This window comes from Alexandromys fortis, unplaced genomic scaffold (genome assembly GCF_014885135.2).
Source record: "Alexandromys fortis isolate MF-2015 unplaced genomic scaffold, M_Fortis_MF-2015_v1.1 scaffold_7, whole genome shotgun sequence".
Classification (NCBI taxonomy): Eukaryota; Metazoa; Chordata; class Mammalia; order Rodentia; family Cricetidae; genus Alexandromys; species Alexandromys fortis.
The window spans coordinates 9,726,078-9,748,808 of record NW_026067920.1 but is presented as its reverse complement, the minus strand read 5'-3'; the positions used below and the strand labels follow the sequence as shown (position 1 = coordinate 9,748,808).

At 50.3% G+C, this 22,731-nt stretch overlaps 1 protein-coding gene across 1 annotated transcript in view; it reads right to left on the bottom strand.

The window, feature by feature from the left end:
- Window positions 1-22,731, bottom strand: part of Adcy1 (adenylate cyclase 1) — a 110,678-nt gene that overhangs the window by 36,324 nt on the left and 51,623 nt on the right. The window contains exons 5-10 of the mRNA XM_050141382.1: window positions 16,183-16,310; window positions 9,021-9,179; window positions 8,029-8,170; window positions 6,742-6,897; window positions 1,146-1,340; window positions 911-1,008 (exon numbers count right to left, since the gene is read on the bottom strand). Of these exons, the coding sequence (XP_049997339.1) occupies window positions 911-1,008; window positions 1,146-1,340; window positions 6,742-6,897; window positions 8,029-8,170; window positions 9,021-9,179; window positions 16,183-16,310 (878 nt within the window). The remainder of the gene's footprint in view (window positions 1-910; window positions 1,009-1,145; window positions 1,341-6,741; window positions 6,898-8,028; window positions 8,171-9,020; window positions 9,180-16,182; window positions 16,311-22,731) is intronic.

The following is a 22,731-nucleotide window of genomic DNA, read 5'->3' as shown; positions in this document are numbered from 1 at the left end:
ATTATGCCCTCAAGGTAGGTCCTCCTGGGAAACAAGTGCCTGAAGAAACAGACAACCAGAAACTTCCTGGTGTCTTCCTCCAAACAAAAGCTCCAAGCTTACACTGACTCACAGGACGGTTTAATGTCATTTAAATGGCTCTGTTTTCTTCCTTATCACAGTCTACTTCTTAGTTTAATGTCTTTTAAAGTGATGTGGATCCAGGAGGCAGAAAGGCCATGTGTTCTCTTCGGAAGGCTCTCTGAGGACAACGGTGCATGCCATTTCAATGAGGAAGCAACACACACACACACACACACACACACACACACACACGCACGCGCACACACACACACATACACACACACACAAAGTCTTGGCGTTTAGTAATTTCAAAACTAAAAATGGTAAGGATGTTGTATGCCAACAGGCTTGTCAAAGTACCAACCTGAGTGCATAAAGAAGAAAGGCAGGTGGCCAATGCCCTCCTCAAATGCCAGGCACAACAGAAGAGTAACTGGGAAGTGCATCTGGAGCACATAAAGACCCCCAGGTCCAACCCCAGTGTTTGGTTTCAGAGTGAAATGGGTTTGAACACTTAGTCCCTAGACAGTGTCACTATTTGGGTAGGTTGTCAAACCTTTAGGACGCGGTGCATGATGGGAAGAAGGGAGTCACGGAGCATGAGCCCCAGGCCACACACACTCCACTTCGAGATCCATCCTCACGTGAGCGAATGGCCTCATGCCCCTACCACCCAAGCTGAAGGTCTCCCCTGATGTCACGTGAGCCCAAATCAGCCCTTCTTCCCTTCAATTGCTTCTCCTCAGCTATTCAGGCACACAAACAAGAAACACAACCAGTACCCACAGAGACCCGGAACTCTTGGTCACCTTCCCACACCACTGATAAGCACGGGAGCAACACTTACTGTGGAATTATCAGAAGGTAGACAAGCCCAAATAAGGCGGCCAGGATGAGGGCGAGGACAACGGCGCTGGTGAAGTACTCATCCTGAAGCTGGTGGTACTGTGGGGGAGGGGGAGGGAGATGGGAGAAGGAGCATGGGTCAAGGAGGGAGGGAGGGAGAGCGAGAGAGTGATCAAGCCAGCTGGAAGACACAAACTCCTCAGGGACAGGGACGCAGGAAGCGCCAAGTCACTCACTTTTTGCTCTCGTTCAGCGTGTTTGTACTTCAGGGTGAAGAAGTTCAGATCTGCCATCTCCAGCTCTGTCTGGCGGGCTTCAAGAAGACGGCTAATGTACCTGTTGACACGTGTGCCTGGAGTGGTGTAGACCACGTTGGTAGAGAAAGATGAACGGTTTCTGAGCTTCTCCGAGGCTGTCCTCAACGCCCTCCGCTGCATTCGCCACGAAAATAGAGAAAAAGGTATCAGATGTTCCACCCGTTGAACAAAAGCACCCATGTGCACTTGGTTGTCAGCCATCCTTATCTGCTGCAGTCTGGGTAGGTTCAGAACTGTGAGATGCTGTTGTAGTGCTGCCCCCTGCTGGCTAGAGTTGGAAAGGGTGGTGCCCTAACACCCAGTATTCAAGTTCCCAGGTCCCTACTGCAAATCACAGAATGTCTGTTTGATATCAGTGAGGAGAGGGCCATGGATTCAACGACAAAAATTCAGGACAAGCAGCCACCTGCACCCACTAGCTCACAGACACAGGAATGAGACTTGGATGGGATAACCACCTTCACTCACAAGTCCACATACGTAGGAAGGGATGCCTAGAAGTTTGCTACAAAGGCAGCTAGCCTTTGTCTTTGAGGGAGGAATGGTGAGAAGTGACAGGTAGCCTGGGCTGAAAGGACCAGGGCGTGATCCTCTACTGTACATCACATGACAGGTGTGGGAAGGGCCCGGGCTGTGGAAAGGAAAACAGTGTCATCTGAAGGCACCTGTTGTGGTCTCACAGCCAAGGACTCATAGCAGGGACTCTGATGCTTCCCATGCCCCAGCAGAGGATAGACTATTAGAATACACTATAGCACAGCCGCAGAAAGGACGGAATAAAGAGACCCTCTCTGTGTTCCAACAAAACACAGACAATAAACACAGGCGTTATGGGAGGTGGAAAAGGAGAGCAGGCTTTCAGAACTCTGGGACTCAAAGAGGAACTGTGTGTGACAAGGATCTTCATTAAGAGTCAGAATGAGAAAGAATGCCCACCCTTATTGCTATTATCTAATTTAATTATTACATGGGAAAGAAGAATAAGAGCCCTGTTTAAAGTCGATATTATTACTGACCAAGAAAACTCAAGATGATTTTAAAAAGTCACTACAATTGGTTTCAATTAGCGTGGATCATGCAAGCTGAGTGTTCCCTTCAGTAAATGATAATCATCCCTCATCGTTTTTAAACAAAAGGCTCAGGAGATGTGGAAACTGGCAGAAAACACGCTGTGTCCAGCACACTGGCAATGCTCCAAGCCTTGCTAAGGTGCCATGCTGGAGCGGCTGAAGCCAGGGTTTGCACACAGCATGGATAGAATAAGATGCTAGAGAGAGCCCAGGTTGGCAGCAGCCGTCCAAGATTAGAAGAGTCTTCCAATAGCCCAGGAGTCTCCCCCAAGCCCAGGCTATCAGGCACTGCTCACTAAGATGTTCATGGAATCAGATGTGCCTAGCATCCAGGAATGCGATACAGAGAAATGAAGTCCCTGTTGACCAATGAGCCCCTAGGGGAGTCAGGCCTGTGCCTATACTTGGAGGCCATTCAGCCACAAAGAAAAGGCTGAGATATGTGTGGGCCTCCAAATGCTCGAGGTGTTTCTGGGGTGGAAAAGGCTCAGTTCACCCCGTTACCACCCACTTCATACACAAGCTGATTTCCAGAAGGGAACAGAGAAACAGGAGCAATCCAGAGCACTTGACTCCTGTGTTGCCCACACAAGTGGCTTTCATGTTGCTTTAAATTGATACGCTTAGATTTAAAACTGTATACACGGGGGGGGGGGAGGTGAAGAAGGGGTAGCGAGGGAGGGAGGGGGGGAGGGAGGAAGGGAGGGAGGGGAAGAAGGAGGGAAGAAGGGAGGGAAGGAGAGAGAGAATGAATAAATGTAGAATGGGGAGGTTTCTGAGTGTAGAACAGAGGAACAAATACATTTCAAAAAATCAGAAAACAATAATAAAGAAGGCCCTTATCCTATGCTGGCTGTGCCCCTCAGTGTCACTGCTGGTGACTCCATACTGGCTGTACCCCTCAGTGTCACTGCTGGTGACTCCATGCTGTCTGTGCCCCTCAACAGTCACTGCTGGTGATGGCGCCATAATCTCTCATCAGTGGCACACACAGAGCCCATACTTGCCAGGCACAGTTTACAGAATGCCCAGGGATGAAACTGTACTTCCACAAATAAAAGTACCATGACCTGCCTTCGTTAGTAAAAACAGAAAAGTCCCAAATATCAATGCCACATAAACCATCTCTCCTTGGGTTTAAAACCTAAGCCAAAGACTGAAAACTCAGACTGAGGGGCAGCTAATGATGTAAAGACAACTGTATGATACACCCAGACAAGAGAAGGAGAAACAAGCAGCCGAACTGCCTCTATGATATAATGAAGACCCTTAAAGGAACTCCAGGGCCCATAGTTAGGACACTGATGGAGCCAGAGTGCCAGGTCTCATCTGGGGGTGGTGGATGACAAACGTTTTTCATTTGCCTTTATTGTGCATTTTTGTATTTGGAGATGTCATTCATAATAAATTCCTTCATGGGCAGGAAAGGGTCCACAGGACAAATGGAACGGGTGAAAATGTGTTTTGGGGCTGGGGTACGCTATCAGGATCTGTCCCTGGTGTGCTAACAACAACAGCAGCAAGGGAGAGAAACCATAAGCATGGTGGAAGAGACACCACACCAGGGCTCGGTGTTATTAAAAGGAAATCATTTCAATAATGGGGCAGGCTCTACACAAGACCTTGCAGAAGGTGCAATAATGGTAGCAGGCTCCTGGATTCAACTATGAACAGCAACTGGGGGTGTACAGTCAAGAAGAAAAGAGGCTCTATGGACAGAAAACTACTCAGTAGACATCGGAGGTCAGAGCATGCTGGCTAAAGTGACCAGGATCTCTACTGAAGATGGCTCTGGCTGATCATGTATCTCCAGAACAGGGGATGGATGGGATGAGGAACCTACCAGATGTGTGTGTGTCTGTCTGTCTGCTGTCTGTGTGTCTTCTGTCTGCTGTCTGTGTCATTGGAGCTAAAATTCCTACTGTGACGGAAGCCAAGCATTTAGTATAATGCAAGCTTCCAGTTGCCTGGGCACACATAAAAGCTAATCATCCTCTCTGATGTGATCCACCATGAATGAAGTTTTTAGAATATTCTCAGAAAAAGTTCCAGCACAGAGGAACTCACATACACAAATTCTTGTGGCAAGGAACCACTATAAGCAAGAGTCCCGAAAAGCCTCTAACTGCACCAGGAAGTTTCTTTCTTTAAAAGGTATAAAACCAGTAACAGCAGAGAAAACAACGGTGGGAAAGGCAGCAACAGGGTGGAGCAAACAGAAGCAAGGTAAAGCCAGTGTAATCTCAGAGGGCCGGACAGAGTGGGCAACGCGGTATCAGGCACCTTCAGGCTCAAGCACTCCTGGATACAGTGGTTCTGGTCAAGAGCCATCCACAAGGGGGCACTAGAGCCCTAAAGTGCACCCCATGCTCTTTGGTGAAACAATGTGCGGTCTTCCCCAAATAGGGAATCAGGGTCTCTGGCTCTGTGTGGATGAAGTGAAGCCTGAGATGCCATCATCACGACCAGCACATACCCAGAAGATCTGAAGATCAAGGGCATCCTTAGCTACATAGCAAGTTTCCACCACGTCAGCCTGGGGTCTCTGACATGGAATACAATTTCATTAGTGAATTACTCATAAAATAAAGAGTATCCAGAATTTTTAAGAATTGAAAAGCTCAACAGAAGCATTGGATGATGTACCAGCCGATTTTGTGTGCCAACGCGACACAAGCTAATGTGGGGGAGTCCCTTCCCCTCTGTGCGCTGTGATTACCATTAATGAATAAAGAAACTGCCTTGGCCTGTTGATAGGGCAGAACTTAGGTAGGCAGGGAGGATTGAGTCAGGGAGACGTGGAATCACCACCAGAGATGGATGTGCTGAGACTTTGCTGGCAGCGCTCCGGCCTCGTGGTGATACACAGATTAATAGAAAGGGGTTAAATTAATATGTAAGAGTTAGCCAGTAAGAAACTAGAGCTAATGGGCTAAGCAGTGATTTAATTAATATAGTTTCTGTGTGTTTGTTTCGGATCTAAGCTAGCTGGGCGGCCAGGATCAACAAGCAGGCTCCCTCCCTCCAACAACAAGCTGGAATCATCAGAGAGGAAGGAGCTTCAGCTGAGGAAATGCCTCCATGAGATTCAGCTATAAGGCATTTTCTCAACTAGTGATTGAAGAGGGTGGTGCCATCCCTGGGCTGGTGGTCCTGGGTTCTGTAAGAAAGCAGGCTAAGCAAACCAAGGGAAACAAGCCAGTAAGCAGCTCCCCTCCATGGCCTCTGCATCAGCTCCTGCCTCCAGGATCCTGCTGTTTGAGTTCCTGTCCTGACTTCCTTCAGTGATGAAGTGTAAGCCAAACAAACCCTCTCCTCCCCGACTTGCCTTTTGGTCAGGGTGTTTCATCGCAGCAGCAGAAACCCTAATGAAGACAGATGATAAAGTTGAAAAAATACTTTCCAGAAAATAGAAGGAAAGAGCTCAGGGGAGGGAGGAGTTCAGTCAGTTCAAGAGCTCCAACACCCAAATAATAAACCTTCCAGGAAAAATTACAGAAGAAAGTGAAGGAAAAGAAATGGCAACATAATTCATTTCCAGACAGGTCCTCTGGGGACACTGGGTACCAGTTACAAAGCGACCTAAGAGAAGGTGTGCTGTGTGGCCAGAACACATGATGGGGCACCAAGGATGGACAAGGGCACACAGGTACCGTATCACAGGGAACTGGAAGGGCTCTGAATTAACAGCGGCCCTGGAAGGGAGGACCCAGTGAAGCATGCTGGGAGAGAAAGAAAGCACTGCCAACCGCGATGGCTGAACCCTTATTTCACCCCCTCCCCCCCAAATCCATGTGCTGAAAATCTAACTCCCACAAAGACAATAGAACAGGAGGAGACTTTGGAGGTGTTTCTTTAGAGAGGGTCCTGATGGGATTATGCCCTTATAAGAAGAGGAGGTGACTCCAAAGCCTGTGCCTACTACACAGGACACAGCAAGAAGACAGTTCCTGCAAACCAAGGAGAGACTAGGCCTGCAGGTACATCAGGCTGCCAGTGAGTGAGTGCTTGGGGTTAACACCTCTCAGACTGGGCGCTTTTGTGGTGGCAGCCTGGGCTGGCTAACATACGGAGCTAGAAATCAAGGCTGCATCCTGCCAGCTGAACCTTTTACACATGCAAATCTGTCCCCCCCCATCACTTCCTGTATCCTTTTCACATTCCCCATGTAATGTGAGAGTTAGGTGCATGGGACCACAGAAGCCCATGGCGACAGGATGAGAAAGGCTCAGGAAGAGCAAGCTGAAGATTAGCAGACCTGAAGGACTAACCAGAGCTCCTCGGACAGCACGTGGGGAATGCGAGCTTAGACTTGGATACATACAAAATATGAATTAACATACAGGCTTGTGTTGGGTCACCTGATCAGACAGGTATCACCGGTGAGGAGCTGCACCAGGCGGGAGGAGAGAGAGCAGGGCCCCAGGACCCTCGGCCACCCCTACCTTGTCATCATCCTCGCAGGTCATGACGTTGGAGAAGGGGATCTCCGCTTTGAACATTTTCCGGCAATGCATGAGCTGCACCAGCAGGTAGCAGACAGTCTTGAACTTCATCCTCTTGGCTGGTTTTATATCGGAGAGAATCAAGCCTGGAAATATCTATCCAAACACAAGGGGAGGGGAAACATTGTCAATGAAGCGGATCTCGACTCCCGGGCTGGAAACGTGACCTTAACAGTGATAGGAACTAGCGGGCCCTGAGATTAGGTTGCCGGATACCTCCTGCACGCCAGGTATCCAGGAAACTACACACTCGCTGTCACACGTGCCTGCACCCTCAACTAAACCCATAGCTTCATGTGAACAGGCACATTTTCCTAACCCATCACCTAAACCGGACCCTTCATCTTCAAGAGAACCATCGTCCACCTAAATCGTCATGTGAGGACCTAACTACATCTGCACCACACCCTCACCTGAGTTCACACCCTCACCTGAGCTCACACCCTCACCTCAGCCCACACCCTCACCTCAGCCCATACCCTCACCTCAGCCCGCACCCTCACCTGAACCCACATCCTCACCTGAACCCACACCCTCACATGAACCCACACCCTCACCTCAGCCCGCACCCTCACCTGAACCCACATCCTCACCCTCACCTGAACCCACACTCTCACCTGAGTTCACACCCTCAGCGACACACCATCCTCACTGAACCAGCACCCCTACCTCAACAAGTACAGTCACCTGAACCACTTCTCTCATCTGAGTTCACACCCTCCTCTGAGCCCACCCCTCATCTGAGTCAGAACGGTAATCTCAGTCCACGCCATCCAAACAACTTGAACGGTCACCTCAGCCCTGGAAGCATCTCTGCCACCCTCAATCCTAACCACATCATCTTTCTCCTGGCAGTGTGACCTGAAGCATCCAGCACAGGATGGTCAGAGTTCCCTCTAGCACAGCGTCTGTAAGTTCACAAAGATTTGTACCCCAGCCTCTTGCAGGAAGTTCAAGGCCACTATACAAAGGTCTAAGGGGCCAAAGACAGGGAAAAGAACCCAAAGTGGCACAGTCAGGCATCCCCAGATGTCTGACTCCAGACTCCAACTACTCCTTTCTCTTCTCCCCTCCTATATACATGAGCCAAAGCCCTGCAGCCAGTATCTCTGTGCCCACATCCGGAGGAGCAGCTGGGAGAGCAGCAGCTGAGAACAAGTGTTTATGTAAATCTCCGCTCTGTAAAGCCAGGCTGTCTATGACTGGATGAGGGGACTGGCTGCCCACCTTTCTCCGATGGGACGGCACAATAAAGAAGGTCTCGATGTTGTGGGTTCTCAGGAAGGTGTTCCTCTCGTGGCCATGTCCTGGCTCTACCTCGTAGTCCCCATTCAGGCATGCGAGGGTCGTCTTTGTGATGTGAACCTTCCTGTGGGAGAAGAAAACACAGCTGAGCGTGAACTCACACGTGTGGCTGTGCAGGGACCTGGGTGAGGCACTCGCTGGGGTCACAGCAGAGGTTATTCTTGCTTGGAGCAAGACTCCTGAGGTATCCACACTCATGGTCCAGTGCATGGGAAACCTGGAAAGCAAGGGTGGGGAGGCCCACGCAAGCCAAGAGATGGGGCACACGCCCAGGAAGGCAGAATAGGGTTGGTGAAGGATCAGGAAGAGACCCAAAGGAGAGAAGGAAATAGAAGATTCTAATACAGAAGATGAGAACCAAACAGGTAGAGTCAAAAAAGAAAGGGGAGCCCTCCTTCACCAGCGCAGTGAGGAGCTGCAGGTCCCGGATGCTGGTAGCCAGGAGAGAGGGCAGTGGGAAATGATATGGGAACCCCCACCTGCCTTGCTTCTCTGCCTCACAGCATTCCAGCCACCTTTCCAGACCAGCTCTTTCCAGACTTTGTGAATCCCCTGTAGGAGAAAGCCTTGAGTTCATGGTCAAACTCTGCAGCTGACTGAAAGATGGGCAAGTGGGCAGAGCAAGACTGACAGCCACGAGGGAGCCTTTAAAGTCACGGCGTTGTCCACGCACAGGTGTGAGAAAATAAAACACAGAAGCAATAATAAGACATGAGAATACCCCATGTGCCAGGATAAAGTTCCCATGCACATCTGGTCTGATCCACACTGGTTTCCTGCAGATGTGTACTGGATCTTAGCTGGGTCCTCCGGAGGGTCAAAGCAGAACTTACCCAAGTCCCCTCAGGATCAGAGCCCAAGATGAGGACTCTAACAAAGGTACTCAGCCACCTTCCACCCCAACTAAAACTTACCCAGGTAAGCCAGCAGCCTCCATGACATTGGCCAGGGTCACGTCATTGGACCACACATCGTACTGCCACTTGCGTAGGCCCAGGACACCACAGAGCACCCTGCCGGTGTGCAGCCCCACACGCATGTTCAGGTCTACTTCAGTAGCCTCAGCCACAGATCTGGAACACAGGGACAGAGGGCACAGGGCTGAAGGCTGCCGGGCAGCTACCCCAGTGGGCTGTCGCGGCTGCACTACGGAGGCCATGAGCACTGGGGAACAGGCTGCGTGCGTCTGGAGTGTGACAGGTGTGTGGAGGTGTGATCGGAGGACAGCAGCAGATCTCTGCCCGCTTGTGAGGTAAAGGCCAGCCACATCAATGTACAACGAGTCCTTCGAGCTCCCAACAGAGCATCCTCCTGCCCCTCCCCACCCAGGGAAGTCCTCAGAAGGAAACGAGCCAAGAACTTCGATGTGGATCTTCTCTCCAAGGAAACAGCTCTGGAGAGGTGGATAAAGGCAGATCATGTGCCAAGGGAATTAAAAACGGGGGAACCAGTCGATGTGACCAACTGAGGACACACTGCTCTTGGTCACGGAGACGCAAGTGTCCTGGCGTGTGAGTCCGGCTCTGCCAGCATTAGCTCTGCCAATCTCTGGACTTCTGCTTCAGAGCTGTCCTGGTGGACCTCACTGCGGGAGACGTAAGCCACCCCTTGCCAGCTTTTTCTATTCCACTGATAAAGAACACCATGGGCTGCTCCATGAAGGACTCTGGGAAGAACAGAGTCCCCTCATCACTGCAGGCGTATGATCACGTGGCAAACAGTGCAGCCTTCGGTGAGCCTCTGCCTGCTCCACCCTCAGCTCTGCAGGGCCTCCTAGGACAACACTGCAGGTCACGTTTTCAGTAATAAAATAGCGTGCGTGCATTGACCCCACCCTGTGTCTGGCTGACCTTCACCCTGACTTCGGTTTACCATCCTGCTCCCACCTGGAACACCTGCACAGCACATCCCCACACCCTCTGGCCTCCCCTCAAGCCCCACAGGTGCTCCCCTGAGCCATCTTCCAAACAGGACAGCTGTCCCCGTCTCTGCGCTTGGGTAGGCAAGACGCCAAAGCCGGCTGCAGCCCAAGGGCCAGGCCCTGAATTCCTAGCGCTCAATCAGTTTCAGCGACCCCAGAAGTGCATGTGGAAGTCGGAGTAACACTAAGTCTTTAAGACCCATTTTGCTTTTTACATTTTGAATGAAACTTTTAAAATTTTAACTTCATTCCCAGTGGTCTGCCAATCTTCAATAGGAGACACTGAGACAAAACCCTAAAGAGAAAGTTGGCATTTCCAAACCCACATAAGCAACGTTCCTTCAGAGAGACAACAGCCCTTCCTTCTGGAACACATTCAGCATTTCCATTTCTGCAGCCACAGAAGGTAAGACAGCCTAGGAGCTGCTGGGACAGGCACTTGCCTGTGTCCACAAATGTCCACAATTCCCTTGAGCCTTCCAAGCCAGCCATTCTGGATCCCTGTGAGCTGGGATCCGCCGACGCGCCCAAGGCCCCGCGTGTCTGGCGCTCAACGCCTGCCAACACTCAGTCGGTCTTTCCTGGCATCTGGCACGTCAAAGCTGGCAGCGCCGAATCCACAGCACCCAGGAGAGTGTTTTCTGAGGAAACGGCACAGCCAGCTGTTCTGCTGGGGCTCCTCTTGGCTCCCTTCTACCCAGGCATGTTTTGCCCAGATCCAACAAAGCTTTCACTTCATTTCCAGGACATCAGCATTTCTAGACCTCGTCTTCTTTATTCACCCTATATTTCTTATTTATGGTCTCAGAGTGACTTATTTTATCACAAGTACTTTCTACGAAGGAAGAATGTGGTCCTGACCCTGTTTGGTGCTGGATCCTAATAGGAGGCAGCCCACCTTGAGGCACAGGCCCCCTCCTCCCTTTCGGGGTACACAGATCCTGGAGCAAAGATAAAAGGACGAATCTGGGTTCTGTTCAATGAGAACTTACTGAGCTCACTGCTCTTGGCCATTCTTCCAGGCACTATGGATACAGCTGTGCACACAACAGACAAAATAAAAGGCTCTCTAAGAGGTGATCTGCTGTCCTCTAGGCAGAATTTCCCAGATGCAGTGATAACACAATTGCCTGAGGCAGCCCCCAGCCTCCATCCTAGCATGCTAGAAGAATACAGCAACCCCTTCCACCCAATGGGATCAAACTTGTGCCATTAACACCTGGGATCCTAAGTTCCCCTCTGGGGCCCCGGCTTTGACATCTATAAAAATGCAATCATTGGTCATAACACACAGACTCAGAATCCCCAGGTCCCCAAAACAATACGACAGAATTTTTGTCATGAGTGGAAATTTGGAAGCATACACAGCATCCTCCACCCCAGAGAAAACTCCTTCTTAAACACACCCACAGGCCAGACTCTAAAAACCAGAACCCAATAATTAGACCAAGCAGTTCTCAAGGTCAGTCTGCACTGAGAAGCCGTGTCGCGTGCTGTGGCTCACAAACAGCCCAAGAAAGAAAGGCCTGGGTATGAGAACTTTAGCCTAGAGACCACAGGCATCCACCAATGATTTATTGATGCCACAAGCTGTCCCCTCACCAGGTCACTGAAGGGGGGGGCACCCACGCATCTCCCAATTCAGCATAGCAGATGAAAGGCACACAGCTCAAGAGCAAGGCCAAGGCTAGATAACATCTATTTAGAAAAAGAGAACATTGTGCACTTGAAAGGCGCAGGGAAGAAGAATTAGGTCACTGTTCCCATCTCACTTGTGCCAGCAGGGGCTTCCCCGTGACGTGGACAGACTAGTACAGGACCACGGGCAGCACGGTGGAGGGAATCCTGGGGAAACCCTGCCGCAGAGGGCCTCCCTCTTCTTGGGTTGGCTCCCTCTGTCTGGGTACTGGTGAGTCATCCCCTGCCGAAATCCTCCCACTCAGCTACTGCGCCTGAGAGGCGCTCACTCCTTACGGGCACCATTTCTCCATTCACCGCCAGAGGAAGAAGCATTCGAGGAAAAGGAAGCATCACCCAGGCTGGGAACCAGGAGCTCACAGTCTCCTCCACATCCTCAACAACAAGAGGTCCTGGGGTCACTCAGGAAAAGTGGAGGTTGGGGCCATTGTGGGAGGGAAGGGGTATAATCAGAACAGGGAGGAGGCACAGACCATGCTGGATGGGGGAAGGAGGGATACTCAGCTAAATCATCACCAGGAGAAGAATTCCAGTGACCTCTGTCCCAAAAGCCAGTTCTCAGGGGCATCTGGGAAGAGAGCTTCGGAGGGGCTATTCTGAGGCCAGAGCAGCACAGAAATCCCACCCAGCGGAGGGTAGGGTGGAGGTAGACTCAGACTTACTCATTGAATCCAGTAGGAGCAGGCTCTGCCAGCCCTGGTACGGCAGCTGAGGAGAGGACCCTAAAGCCCTTTCTTCTTGGGTAGTGCATAGCAGAGACGGAAAGATGAGAGCAAATGCCCTCTCTCTACACTTTAGGCGGCCTTACTGCCCCATTCTGGGATCACTTCAGAGCTGTCTCAGACAAACAATACCCTTGACCTCTGAACCAACCAGTGGCAAGAACACAGGCACGGATAGCCTGAGTTTAAAGGTTACAAAAAAAAAAAAATAATGAAGTGAATGCGTGTGTCTCTTTTCCCCATAGAAATGAAGAGTCTAGGAAGCAAACTAACCACCGGACTGTTACACAGCCGTGAACAAGGGAAGGGCACTGACTCCTCTAGCCTGGGGAGAAACCAGGACCAGCCTAGCAAGAGTCTATCTGCATTCGCACAGGAGCAGTGCCTGCCATGACTGTGGGCCTTCCTCCTCTAGTCCATGCTCCTTCCCCATGTAAGCCCACCCTACATGCCTAAGTGTTGAAATGGATGGCCATGCTCACACCAGCCAGCAGTCCCGGCACAAGTGCTGCCAGCAAAGCCTCCTTTGTACTTAACAGCTGATCATGGAGCCCCAACCCAGCTGGGTCAGGGGATAGTGGCCTCCCTACCCCCCTTCATCATTACACCATGCATCTAAGAGATGTGTGTAATCTTCCAATAACCATGCTGGTCTTTGTTGTTGTTGTTGGGGTTTTTTTTTTGGGGGGGGGGAGGTTTCAAGACAGGGTTTCTCTGTGGCTTTGGAGCCTGTCCTGGAACTGGCTCTTGTAGACCAGCTGGAATCGAGCTCACAGAGATCCACCTGCTTCTGCCTCCCGAGTGCTGGGATTAAAGGTGTGCGCCACCACTGCCCAACGCTGGCCTTTGAGTCTCAGAAAGCTCTCTGTCTAGTCAGAATTCTCAGACCTACAGCAGACATGTGGCCCCTGAAAATGGGCGCTTCTGGCCCACAGGCTCAGCTATTTACTGGTCACTGGGACACACTGTCCATCACTCAGGGATCTTTTGAAAAAGAGGTCATTTCAGAATCAAAGAATCCACACCGCTGAAGCCTGCTAGCTTCCTCTACTGGGAGTTATTGCTGGTTCAGATGGCTCCGGACAGAAGGAAGATACAGGGAAGGGCATAGGCACTGCCCCCACATTGGGGCATGTGGTGCAAGGCCTAGCATGGTACTCTGCACATGCATGAGATCCAGTACTTCCCTGGTCCTCCCAAGTTCTTCTCCAAGAACCACAGTGTTCCCCAAAAGCTCCCAGATGCTCCACTCCAAGGTCAAGGAAAAAAACCACAATAATACCCTGTTTTTCCTAGACTTACTGGTCCTCTTGAGAAACATGCTGTGTCTTGTGTGTTTCACTCCCCTGAAATGGGCACAAGCAGGCTGGTATGGCCAGCAGGGAAGAGGCCAGTTGCCATATGGAATCTTCCTGGGAGATCCAGAGGCCAGCCACTGCCAAGTGCACATGGGCCATCCCTGGCTCTGCAAGTCCCACAGGAAGAAGGGCTGTTAGGAGTCTCTTGGATGAACTCAGCTGCATGTTCCTTCCAGTCCAGAGCCAGAAATTCAGGTCACAGAAAGACTCTAGGCTCAGGGGATCTCGAGGCTGTAGGATTTTCAGATGGAGTGGAAAGCAGTCCAGGAAGACTAAGACAAGACTGCCCAGCCTCGGGCTCTCTAGTCTCTCATGACAGAGCCAGAGAGTCCCAGCTGAAATACTGGAGCAATAGAGAGGAGACCACAAAGCAGAGCACATTGGGCAGGGTGGCAAGATATTGGCTCAGCGAGCAGACGTGGCACTCCACAGAAAAGGCTTAAAATCGAAGCACATGCCAACTTTACAAGAGAGACTAGAAGGAAGGGAAGGCCTGAGCCCCATCTGAGAAACCAGGATCCTGACCACAGAGGGACCAAGTGGGAAATAAAGCTTCCAGAGAGCACAGGCAGGAAGGGCATTCAGCTCACAGGGCAACAAGTCGCTGCAAGACAGCTGGAGCACCCTCCTAACTTTACCTGGGTCTGCGCAGTACACCCTCTGTCTCAGAGCTTCCTCCTACAAAGCCTCATAAGATCCGAATCAGGTCACACATCAGACCTGGTAAAATATGCGCTCTGTCTATAGATGATATATACTGTGAAGGGCGGTGCAGAGCGGTGGACCGTAGCCGGGCTGGGCTTCGGAAGGTAGCAAGGCCCCCTGCTATTCTGAGCCTGTCTCCTACAGTTACAGGGACACCCCCTCTGAGGACAAGGCTCATCAATCACGAGGCCCTAACTAATGGCATGAGATGGAGCCACATGTCAAATCCACGCTCCCCAGCCACCAGGTTTCGCCAGTCACTCCTCCTTTTCCCCTTTGGTCATTAGTGGATATGAGTGTAGAAACAATGGTTCCACTATGACAATTTCACACATGGGTAGATAGAATACTTTAACTCATCAATCGTTTCCTAATTTAAACACTAAAGAGGAGAGGAGCCTGAAGACGAGATGACACTCCCTCGTCTTGGTTTTGCTGACTTTAAGAATACATATTGTTCTTTTCTTGACAATCTGTCCTGGACTCACTGGGCTCGTGGTGAACACCGAATTACCATCCTTGGAGTCAGTAAGAGTATGGTGCCATTGGATATGCGGCATACGTGATACCAGATACGATATACAGTCCAATACACTGAAGTGCACAGGATAAAATATGATACATGGTATTGTGTAAACTATAGTTAGATGGTAGAGGATGTGAAGGTAGAGCAGCTTCTTCCAGCTGCTTTTTCCCAGGGCAGTGGCTCAGCATCTGGGGGTGCACGGTAGACACCAGGGTACTTTTCCACTCACAGTCATAGAGAGGAGCTCAGATCAGTTCCCAAGGGCCTTGGCAGGAGCAGTTCTGGACAGCTAGACCCCGCAGAGCCAAATTCGGTGCTCAGGGCAACCCCAGCGCTGGCTCCTTCCTTACACCTGCCCCAAAGCCCCAACTGTGTGGACGCTCTGTGCATTCCTGCATGCGACAGCCACTTGGCATCTTCCTTGAATAATGTTTATGCCAGTCTCGCCACTCTAAGCATGGCCTTCCCACCAATCCTGAAAACATCTCATGGAGACGACCTGCCACTCAGGCTGGGCTGGCTGGATCTACCTCCATCCATCGGTCCCATACCTGGGACCCATCTCCATCTCTGACAAGGGCAGCTGAGGCTGACCAAGAAAAGGTCGGCTGGGTCTCACAGGAGAACCCATTCCACAGGAACTCACACCCCCAGACTCACACCCCTAGACTCACACCCCCAGACTCACACCCCCAGACTCACACCCCCAGACTCACACCCCCAGACTCAGTCCCCTTCTCCCCACAGAGCACCAGAGGCAACTGACTGCTCAGAAGAACGCTGGCTGACTTTGAATGGGCTTCTGCCCTCAGCCTTCCTCAGTGCCTCACCAAGCTCAGTTACAAAGGTCCCTTCGGGGCACACTAGACATGCAAAGGGTTTCTGTGGGCAGAGAAATGCATCATAGACTGAGAGGATGGTTCACCAATGCATCACCTCCCAATGCATCATCCCCAATGCATCATCCCAATGCATCACACCCCAATGCATCACACCCCAATGCGTCACCTCCCAATACATCACACCCCAATGCGTCACCCCCAGTGTATCACCTCCAATGCAGGTGGGGCACTTTGACCCAGCGCCCTCCTACTGCTGCCTCAGCTCTGCAGCCTGAGACAGACATGCTACCAGCGCAACACTTACGTGATGGTATCGATCATGTCAAGTCCCATCTCCACACAGCAATGGGCATGGTCAGTCTTGGGCTGGGTGAGGCCTGACACACAGTAGTAGCAGTCCCCTAGGATCTTGATGCGGCGACAGTGGTTTTCCTTGGGGCAAAGCACAGCATAAGATCATTGACAGAGTTGGTGCTTGTGAGTGTGTGTGTGTGTGTGTGTGTGGCCTTCAGTGGCCAGGGTCAGGTTCACAAGGGTGCTCCCCTCACAACTCCCAGTATCCCCACCTCTTTTTACTGAGATCATTTATCTTCTCCGTTTAGCCACCTGTTAGATACATACCCCCATCCACTTAACTTACACAGCAACCTCCACCCCAGTCATGATGCATCCCTCCTGGAAGCCATGCAGTCCAGAAGGAAGTCCAAGCCATACTCATAGAGATGTCCCTGCAGCTCTGAACCTCCCACCCTGGAGCACACTTTCTCCTTTATATTAAGACATGAAGAACACATGCTGAGTCTCCCGCATCTGAAACGCTAAAAGCCAGAGGCACAGAAGCACTTCAGATCCTATTCTCTATTGTCGGCTTTAGAAAGACTGGCATAGCCCTTGCCGGCCGAGCATGCCCCATCTGTAAGCATCACATCCCTAGTTTTTGAGTGTCACATGATGCCCAACGTCTTAGCTTTAGAAGCATTTCACAGTTTGGATATTCAGGTTAAGACTGCTCACACTGTGACGGCCCCTCTGAGGGAAATCATTCACAGTGTCCCTTGAACATCCATGCAGGTGGCCTGGACAGCCCCTTAGGAAGATAAGAGACACCGCCACCCAGGAAGCATGGGTGGGTTTCAGTAAGGATCAAGTCAGTCAGTCACACACTATTCTGAAACCTGACACATGCTGACAGATCCATATATCATTGTGACTGTCTTTTTTATCTCAAGGAAATCATTAGACTCTGCAATTCTAGAGCCAGGGAAGGAAATGACTCAGTGGGTAAAGGCACTTGCCACCAAACCTGACCACTTGAGCTTGGACACTGGGACTCAGGGTGTAAGGAGAAAATTGAATCCTGTAAGTGGCTTCGAACCACACACACACACACACACACACACACGCACACGCACACACACACACACACACCATGGCACCTTTCCCATACACATGCAAAACAAAAGTTCAAAAACTAATTCAATTACGCCGGGTAGTGGTGGTGCACACCTTTAATCCCAGCACTCGGGAGGCAGAGGCAGGTGGATCTCTGTGAGTTTGAGGCCAGCCTGGTCTACAAGAGCTAGTTCCAGTACAGGCTCCAAAGCTACAGAGAAACCATGTATACAAGAGTCATGTCCCATCCAGATTAACTAATAGCAGCTACTGTCAAGATCAAGCTGGTCCAAATCCCAGCGTGATGGGCCAGGGCCCCAAAGGATGTGCCCCTAGTGGAAGAGATATAGGCAGTTAATGGGTGTTGAGAGAGAGACTCCCTCTCCTTTGGGAAATGGCTGCTGATAGGTTGGCCATACTGCTGTGGATGGCCTCACACTCCGGCACATATGGGCAGCACTAATTAGATTTGGAGATATTAATAGCAATGAGAAAGAGGACATGAAATTGGGATGGAAATGGATTGGGGATCTAGAGGGAGCTGGAGGGAGGTAGTGGTGGGTGGACATGATCAATATCCATCGTATAAATAACATTTTCAAAAAAAATTTTTTTAAACTTTTGAAAACACTTCAGTTCTCAAACAGATCCATTTCAGGTCCCCTTAACATCTGTAAATAATCAAAGCCATCTCAAAAACCCTTTGCACATGTTGGTTACAGCTGTTGACATTTGCTCAGAAGCACTCACACTGAGAAATTCAGAACAAATGTCTTTTAAGATAATAGTTGCAAAATAAACCATCTGCAATGCGAGCTAAACTCAAGTGAGAATCTTGCCTCTGGTGACCACTTCTGGGGCATCTCTGATACCAATTTTCAGAGCAGACAGAAGACTTGGTCCATGTCGTCATCATGCTAGGACATCCAGGAAGACAATGGCCTCGCCTCCTGCAGGCCACTCAAATGAGGACGGACTTCACAGGCCATAAGACACTTTCACTGTGTCCCACAGCTCCGTAGTGTCCACTCTGAAAACACTCCACCATTTAGACCCAATTTTATGCTTGAATTTACCAACCGTTTCCTGCAACTTCCTCAACTACTGTAAATCAACAAACGTCAGGCCAAGCAGGCGACCAGCATTGCACCCAGATAGTGAGGGGTCCCGATGCCTCTCCATTGAAAGATAGCACCAGAGCTAAAGGGACAGCTAACTCCCGCTGCTGCTCAAAGCTGCCAGGCCCTGAGCTGCAAAGCCTTCAAGAGGTCTCTCTAGCCACCAATGACGATCTGAAAAGAGAGTGCCACCCATCACGCAAGTGGTTCCACACCTGCTCCTTCCGTCTCTGGGCCTCCCTCCACCTGTGAGGCTTCAAAAGAAATGGGACATCTCCAAGAGGACAGGCTAGTACGGAATCTGCTCTCAGCCAATGCAAGTGTTATATGGAGAAGACCAAACATCCCACACTGTGCAGAACAAAGGGACAAGACAGGGATGCTGAATGTGACCGTCACCTCATGGTGCCACCAAGATACACACGGTGAGACTGCCTCAGGGACCGACGCCAGAGTCCTTGAGTACTGAGCACCACAGACATGCACACATCCCCATCATGTGAGCACCACAGACATGCACGCATCCCCATCATGTGAGCACCACAGACATGCACGCATCCACATCATGTGAGCACCACAGACATGCACGCATCCACCCATCATGTGAGCACCACAGACATGCATGCATCCCCATCATGTGAGCACCACAGACATGCACGCATCCACATCATGTGAGCACCACAGACATGCACGCATCCACACATCACGTGAGCACCACAGACACGCAAGCATCCACACGTCGTGCATGAGAGCCTTGTGTTCTCTGGGGAAACTGGCAGAATATTCATTTTAGAACGGCCGGTGCCACCTGGAACCTGATGAACATACACAGGTCAGTGTATGATCCCAGTTCATCCAGTATCGCTCTGGAGCGTTTCTCCCTCCCGCCTCCCCCGCTCTTCCCTGTCCCTTCCCACCTGGTTCCCACCACGCTGGCAGACACAGCCTATAGTGGATACCCACTCGCTGGGTACAGTGCTGTATTTTTAACATCAAAAGTCCTAGGCCTTGCCAGCCATCTTAAGGGCTCAAAAAGATATTTTAGTTGTTATCCATGATTTAGATCTCTAGAAGCTTCTCTATAAATATGGAAAGTCTCTGTATGGAATCATTGCAAGAAACCCCAAGCGGGGAGCATCTATGATACCCCTCAGGCTCTGCAATCTGACTGGGAAAAAGGAGGAGCAAAGCGAGGTGGTAGGAGGAGAGAATGGGAGGGACTTGAACAGGGACACGTGATATCGCCTCCTTCCCAAACTGGGAAGGCACAAGCCTGCCAGGAGGAATAAGAAGCCTCATGCATGACTTTCCAAGGCCTGGAGGGCTCCAGACAGTTTTAACCAACTATGGCCTTGCCTGGGTGGATAGCATAAGACTGAATCTACGATGTCAGCCCCCCGCCCATAGCCTTGACAGTGGCTCTGATCCCACAAGGCCCCATCAAAGCATAGGGGAAGTCTTGAGATCACAGCAAAGCTATGGTTCCATGCAGAAACTACCAAATTAAGCCCAACCAATTTGCAGGTCCAGGAAGAAGCCAGGAGTTGGGAAGCAGATGCTGCTGCTGAGTTCAGAGCCCTGAGGGGCCCAACCTCCGCTAGAGCAGATCTTAAAAACAAAAAGTGGCCCAACTACCAAAGAGTTGCAACTCAGAGAGACAGTGCCACCAACTCCTGGCGTGGGGAAGGCAAGACAGATTTAATCGAGTTCTTTTAACCCAAACTGTTGCATTTCAAGTCCAAAATGGGGGCTGGAAAGATGACTCAGCAATTAAGAGTCACGAGTTGTGGGGGACAAGTGCACGTGCCCACTCAGGAGGAGCGAGAGCAAGCCAAGAACAGCACTTAACCCTTTCTGTAGGAGGAGGGGGCAGTAACCTCTTGCAACGCATCTGAAGGGTTTTCACTGTGGAGCTGGACTTTGCAAGTATTTTGTATATATACAAAAAATGGGACAATGAACTAGAGATGTCTAAAAATCCAAACCACAATGAAATAATCTGTTACTACATGAGAAGGATGGCCGCCCAGGAACAAATCATTTCAAAGCACGTGAAAATACTACTTCACTATCTAGCTGGTAACCTTGGCCAAAAAACAAAAGTAAGCACTAGGAAGCGCTAAGGGGAACTCAGCGGTCTTAGTCTTGACAATTGACAATGATGTTCTGAACCTGCTACACAGAGAAGAAAGAAACAAACAGAATTACTGCCTCTCTTCGTTCAGTTCATGCTGTTACAGTGGCACACTGAAGACTGAGTAGCTTATAAAGAACTGAATTTTATTTCTTACAGGTCTTCAACCAGCTGAGAGACCCATGTTCCACCAGGGTCTGCAGGCTCCCAGGGTGGACAGCAGGACAAAGGAGTACATGAGACAAAGAGGGAAAGAGGGGACTAAATTTGCTTTGTAATAACCTGTTCCTGTGAGAACCAGCACAAAACAGCACTAAGCCCTTGTGGTCTCATCACATAAAGGCCCCAGCTTCCTCTTTTGATGAATAAGACATTGAGTCCCCAACATATGAACCTTGGGGATATGTTCAAATCAAGGCACGTCATTAGAATCTGCACAAATATATAAATGAAGAGAAGAGGATGAAATGAATTAGAAATATTAATATAGCTCCCCATGGCGCTGCAGAGAACAGCACACTGTCTCTTTATCTTGGGGGCTGTGAGTCACCCTTCAATGGCACTAGCTTCCATGCGTTTGCACTCAGTCACTCTTAAGTTAAAATCCAGGAGGACAATCAAGATCTGTGTCCACCTCGCTGACATGCTGATTTGAACAAACACCCAGACGCGGTGCTGGGAACAACGTGGCCGTCACCAGTCTGGCTGGGTTAGATAATGGAATGATGTTGGCACTGTTTGGACAGGCTCAAATGCAAAACTGAGCATCGTCTGCGAAGCTGGGTAACGTCTAGAGAGCAAACAAGATGGTCACGGTCAGCCCTACACTATGAATGCACGGGGCTCACACCGTTCCCTCCAGCCTGATGCACATGTCAATGTCTCCACAAGGTTTCAAGCATTAGGATCCTGAGTTATGACGCCATGCCCATTCATACAGCATCCTGTGAGCTAGAAAAAAAAATTGTGCAATCCACAGTTGGGATTCGGCAGCCATTTTCTGAAGAACACATTGTTAGAAACCTTTGCCTCCCCACGTCCTCACTGATGGACTGAGGGGTGAAAACCTCTCCACCTGGGCATGGCAGCCATACCTTCCCCACTGATTCCTCTACTTCTCACTCTGTCATTGGTGCCCACTTCCCAGTCAGCTCCCGAACTCAAATCACAGCTCAGCGATCTCTCCGTGGTGTCCAGTCTCCTATCTAATCCCACACTCTCCTTCCAGGCGGCACTTGGAGGCTTCATCTATACACCAACTGTACCTTGAAACCACCTTATTCCACAAATGTCATCCTTGCACTGAAGACTCAGTTTCTTCCCCGAGCTGTCAGGACCAGCACTTGGTCCTCTTCACTTTGTCTCTCTCCCGCAGCCCTGTCTGTACTCGACAATACATGGACCACGCCAGTTTGCTCTAAGAACACAACTGGAGTGACAGCACCGGCCGTCTCTTTCAGTTTGGCTGAGTATGTGGTATACGCAGGCTTTTAAATGGCTTGCAGAACCAGTGTGTAGGAGCAGAAGGGAATTTTATAAGCAGGGAAACTGAGGCACAACAAGTGAAGGTGATATGGCCGAATGCCTGTGGACGTACGGTGAGTCCTGTCTCTGAGCTGAAGCCTCTGAAAGGTTGCACGGGGTCAGAGGCCAGGAAGGGCACAGGACAATGGACAGCAGTGAGCAGACTCCCCCATGCCCCTTGACTCTAGGAGACATAGTTCTGGTTAGTCTAGCCTGCATGAGTCCTTCCGGAAATACCCAGAGTCAACACAAAAATGGAGTAGAGTAACTTCAATAGCACAGACCATAGTAACATCAAGTCATAGCAACTAAAAGTTAAACAAAATGGCCATATCGTATACCAGAGCCATGAACCTTTGCCACCACCCTGCAAGAAGATTCCTCAACTTGGTACAAGAGTCTTATTTTGCCCTAAAGCAAAGTGAATGAACGTAAGTGGCCCTAACTCAAACTCTGGTATCAATCAACACACTCACCTCTGCCACAAAACTCCCAGAAGCAGGGAAGGAATACTCATTTAACTCACAGACTCGAAGGTCCAGTGTCTACCAGCTCTGCTGTTTGTGGACCAGTGAAGCAGAGTATCATGGCAGAGAAGGCAGGAAGTGCCATGTTGGCCACTTGTCATGCCAGGAAGCAGGAAAAGACCCGAAAGGGACCAGGTTCACAGTGGGCCTACTTCTCA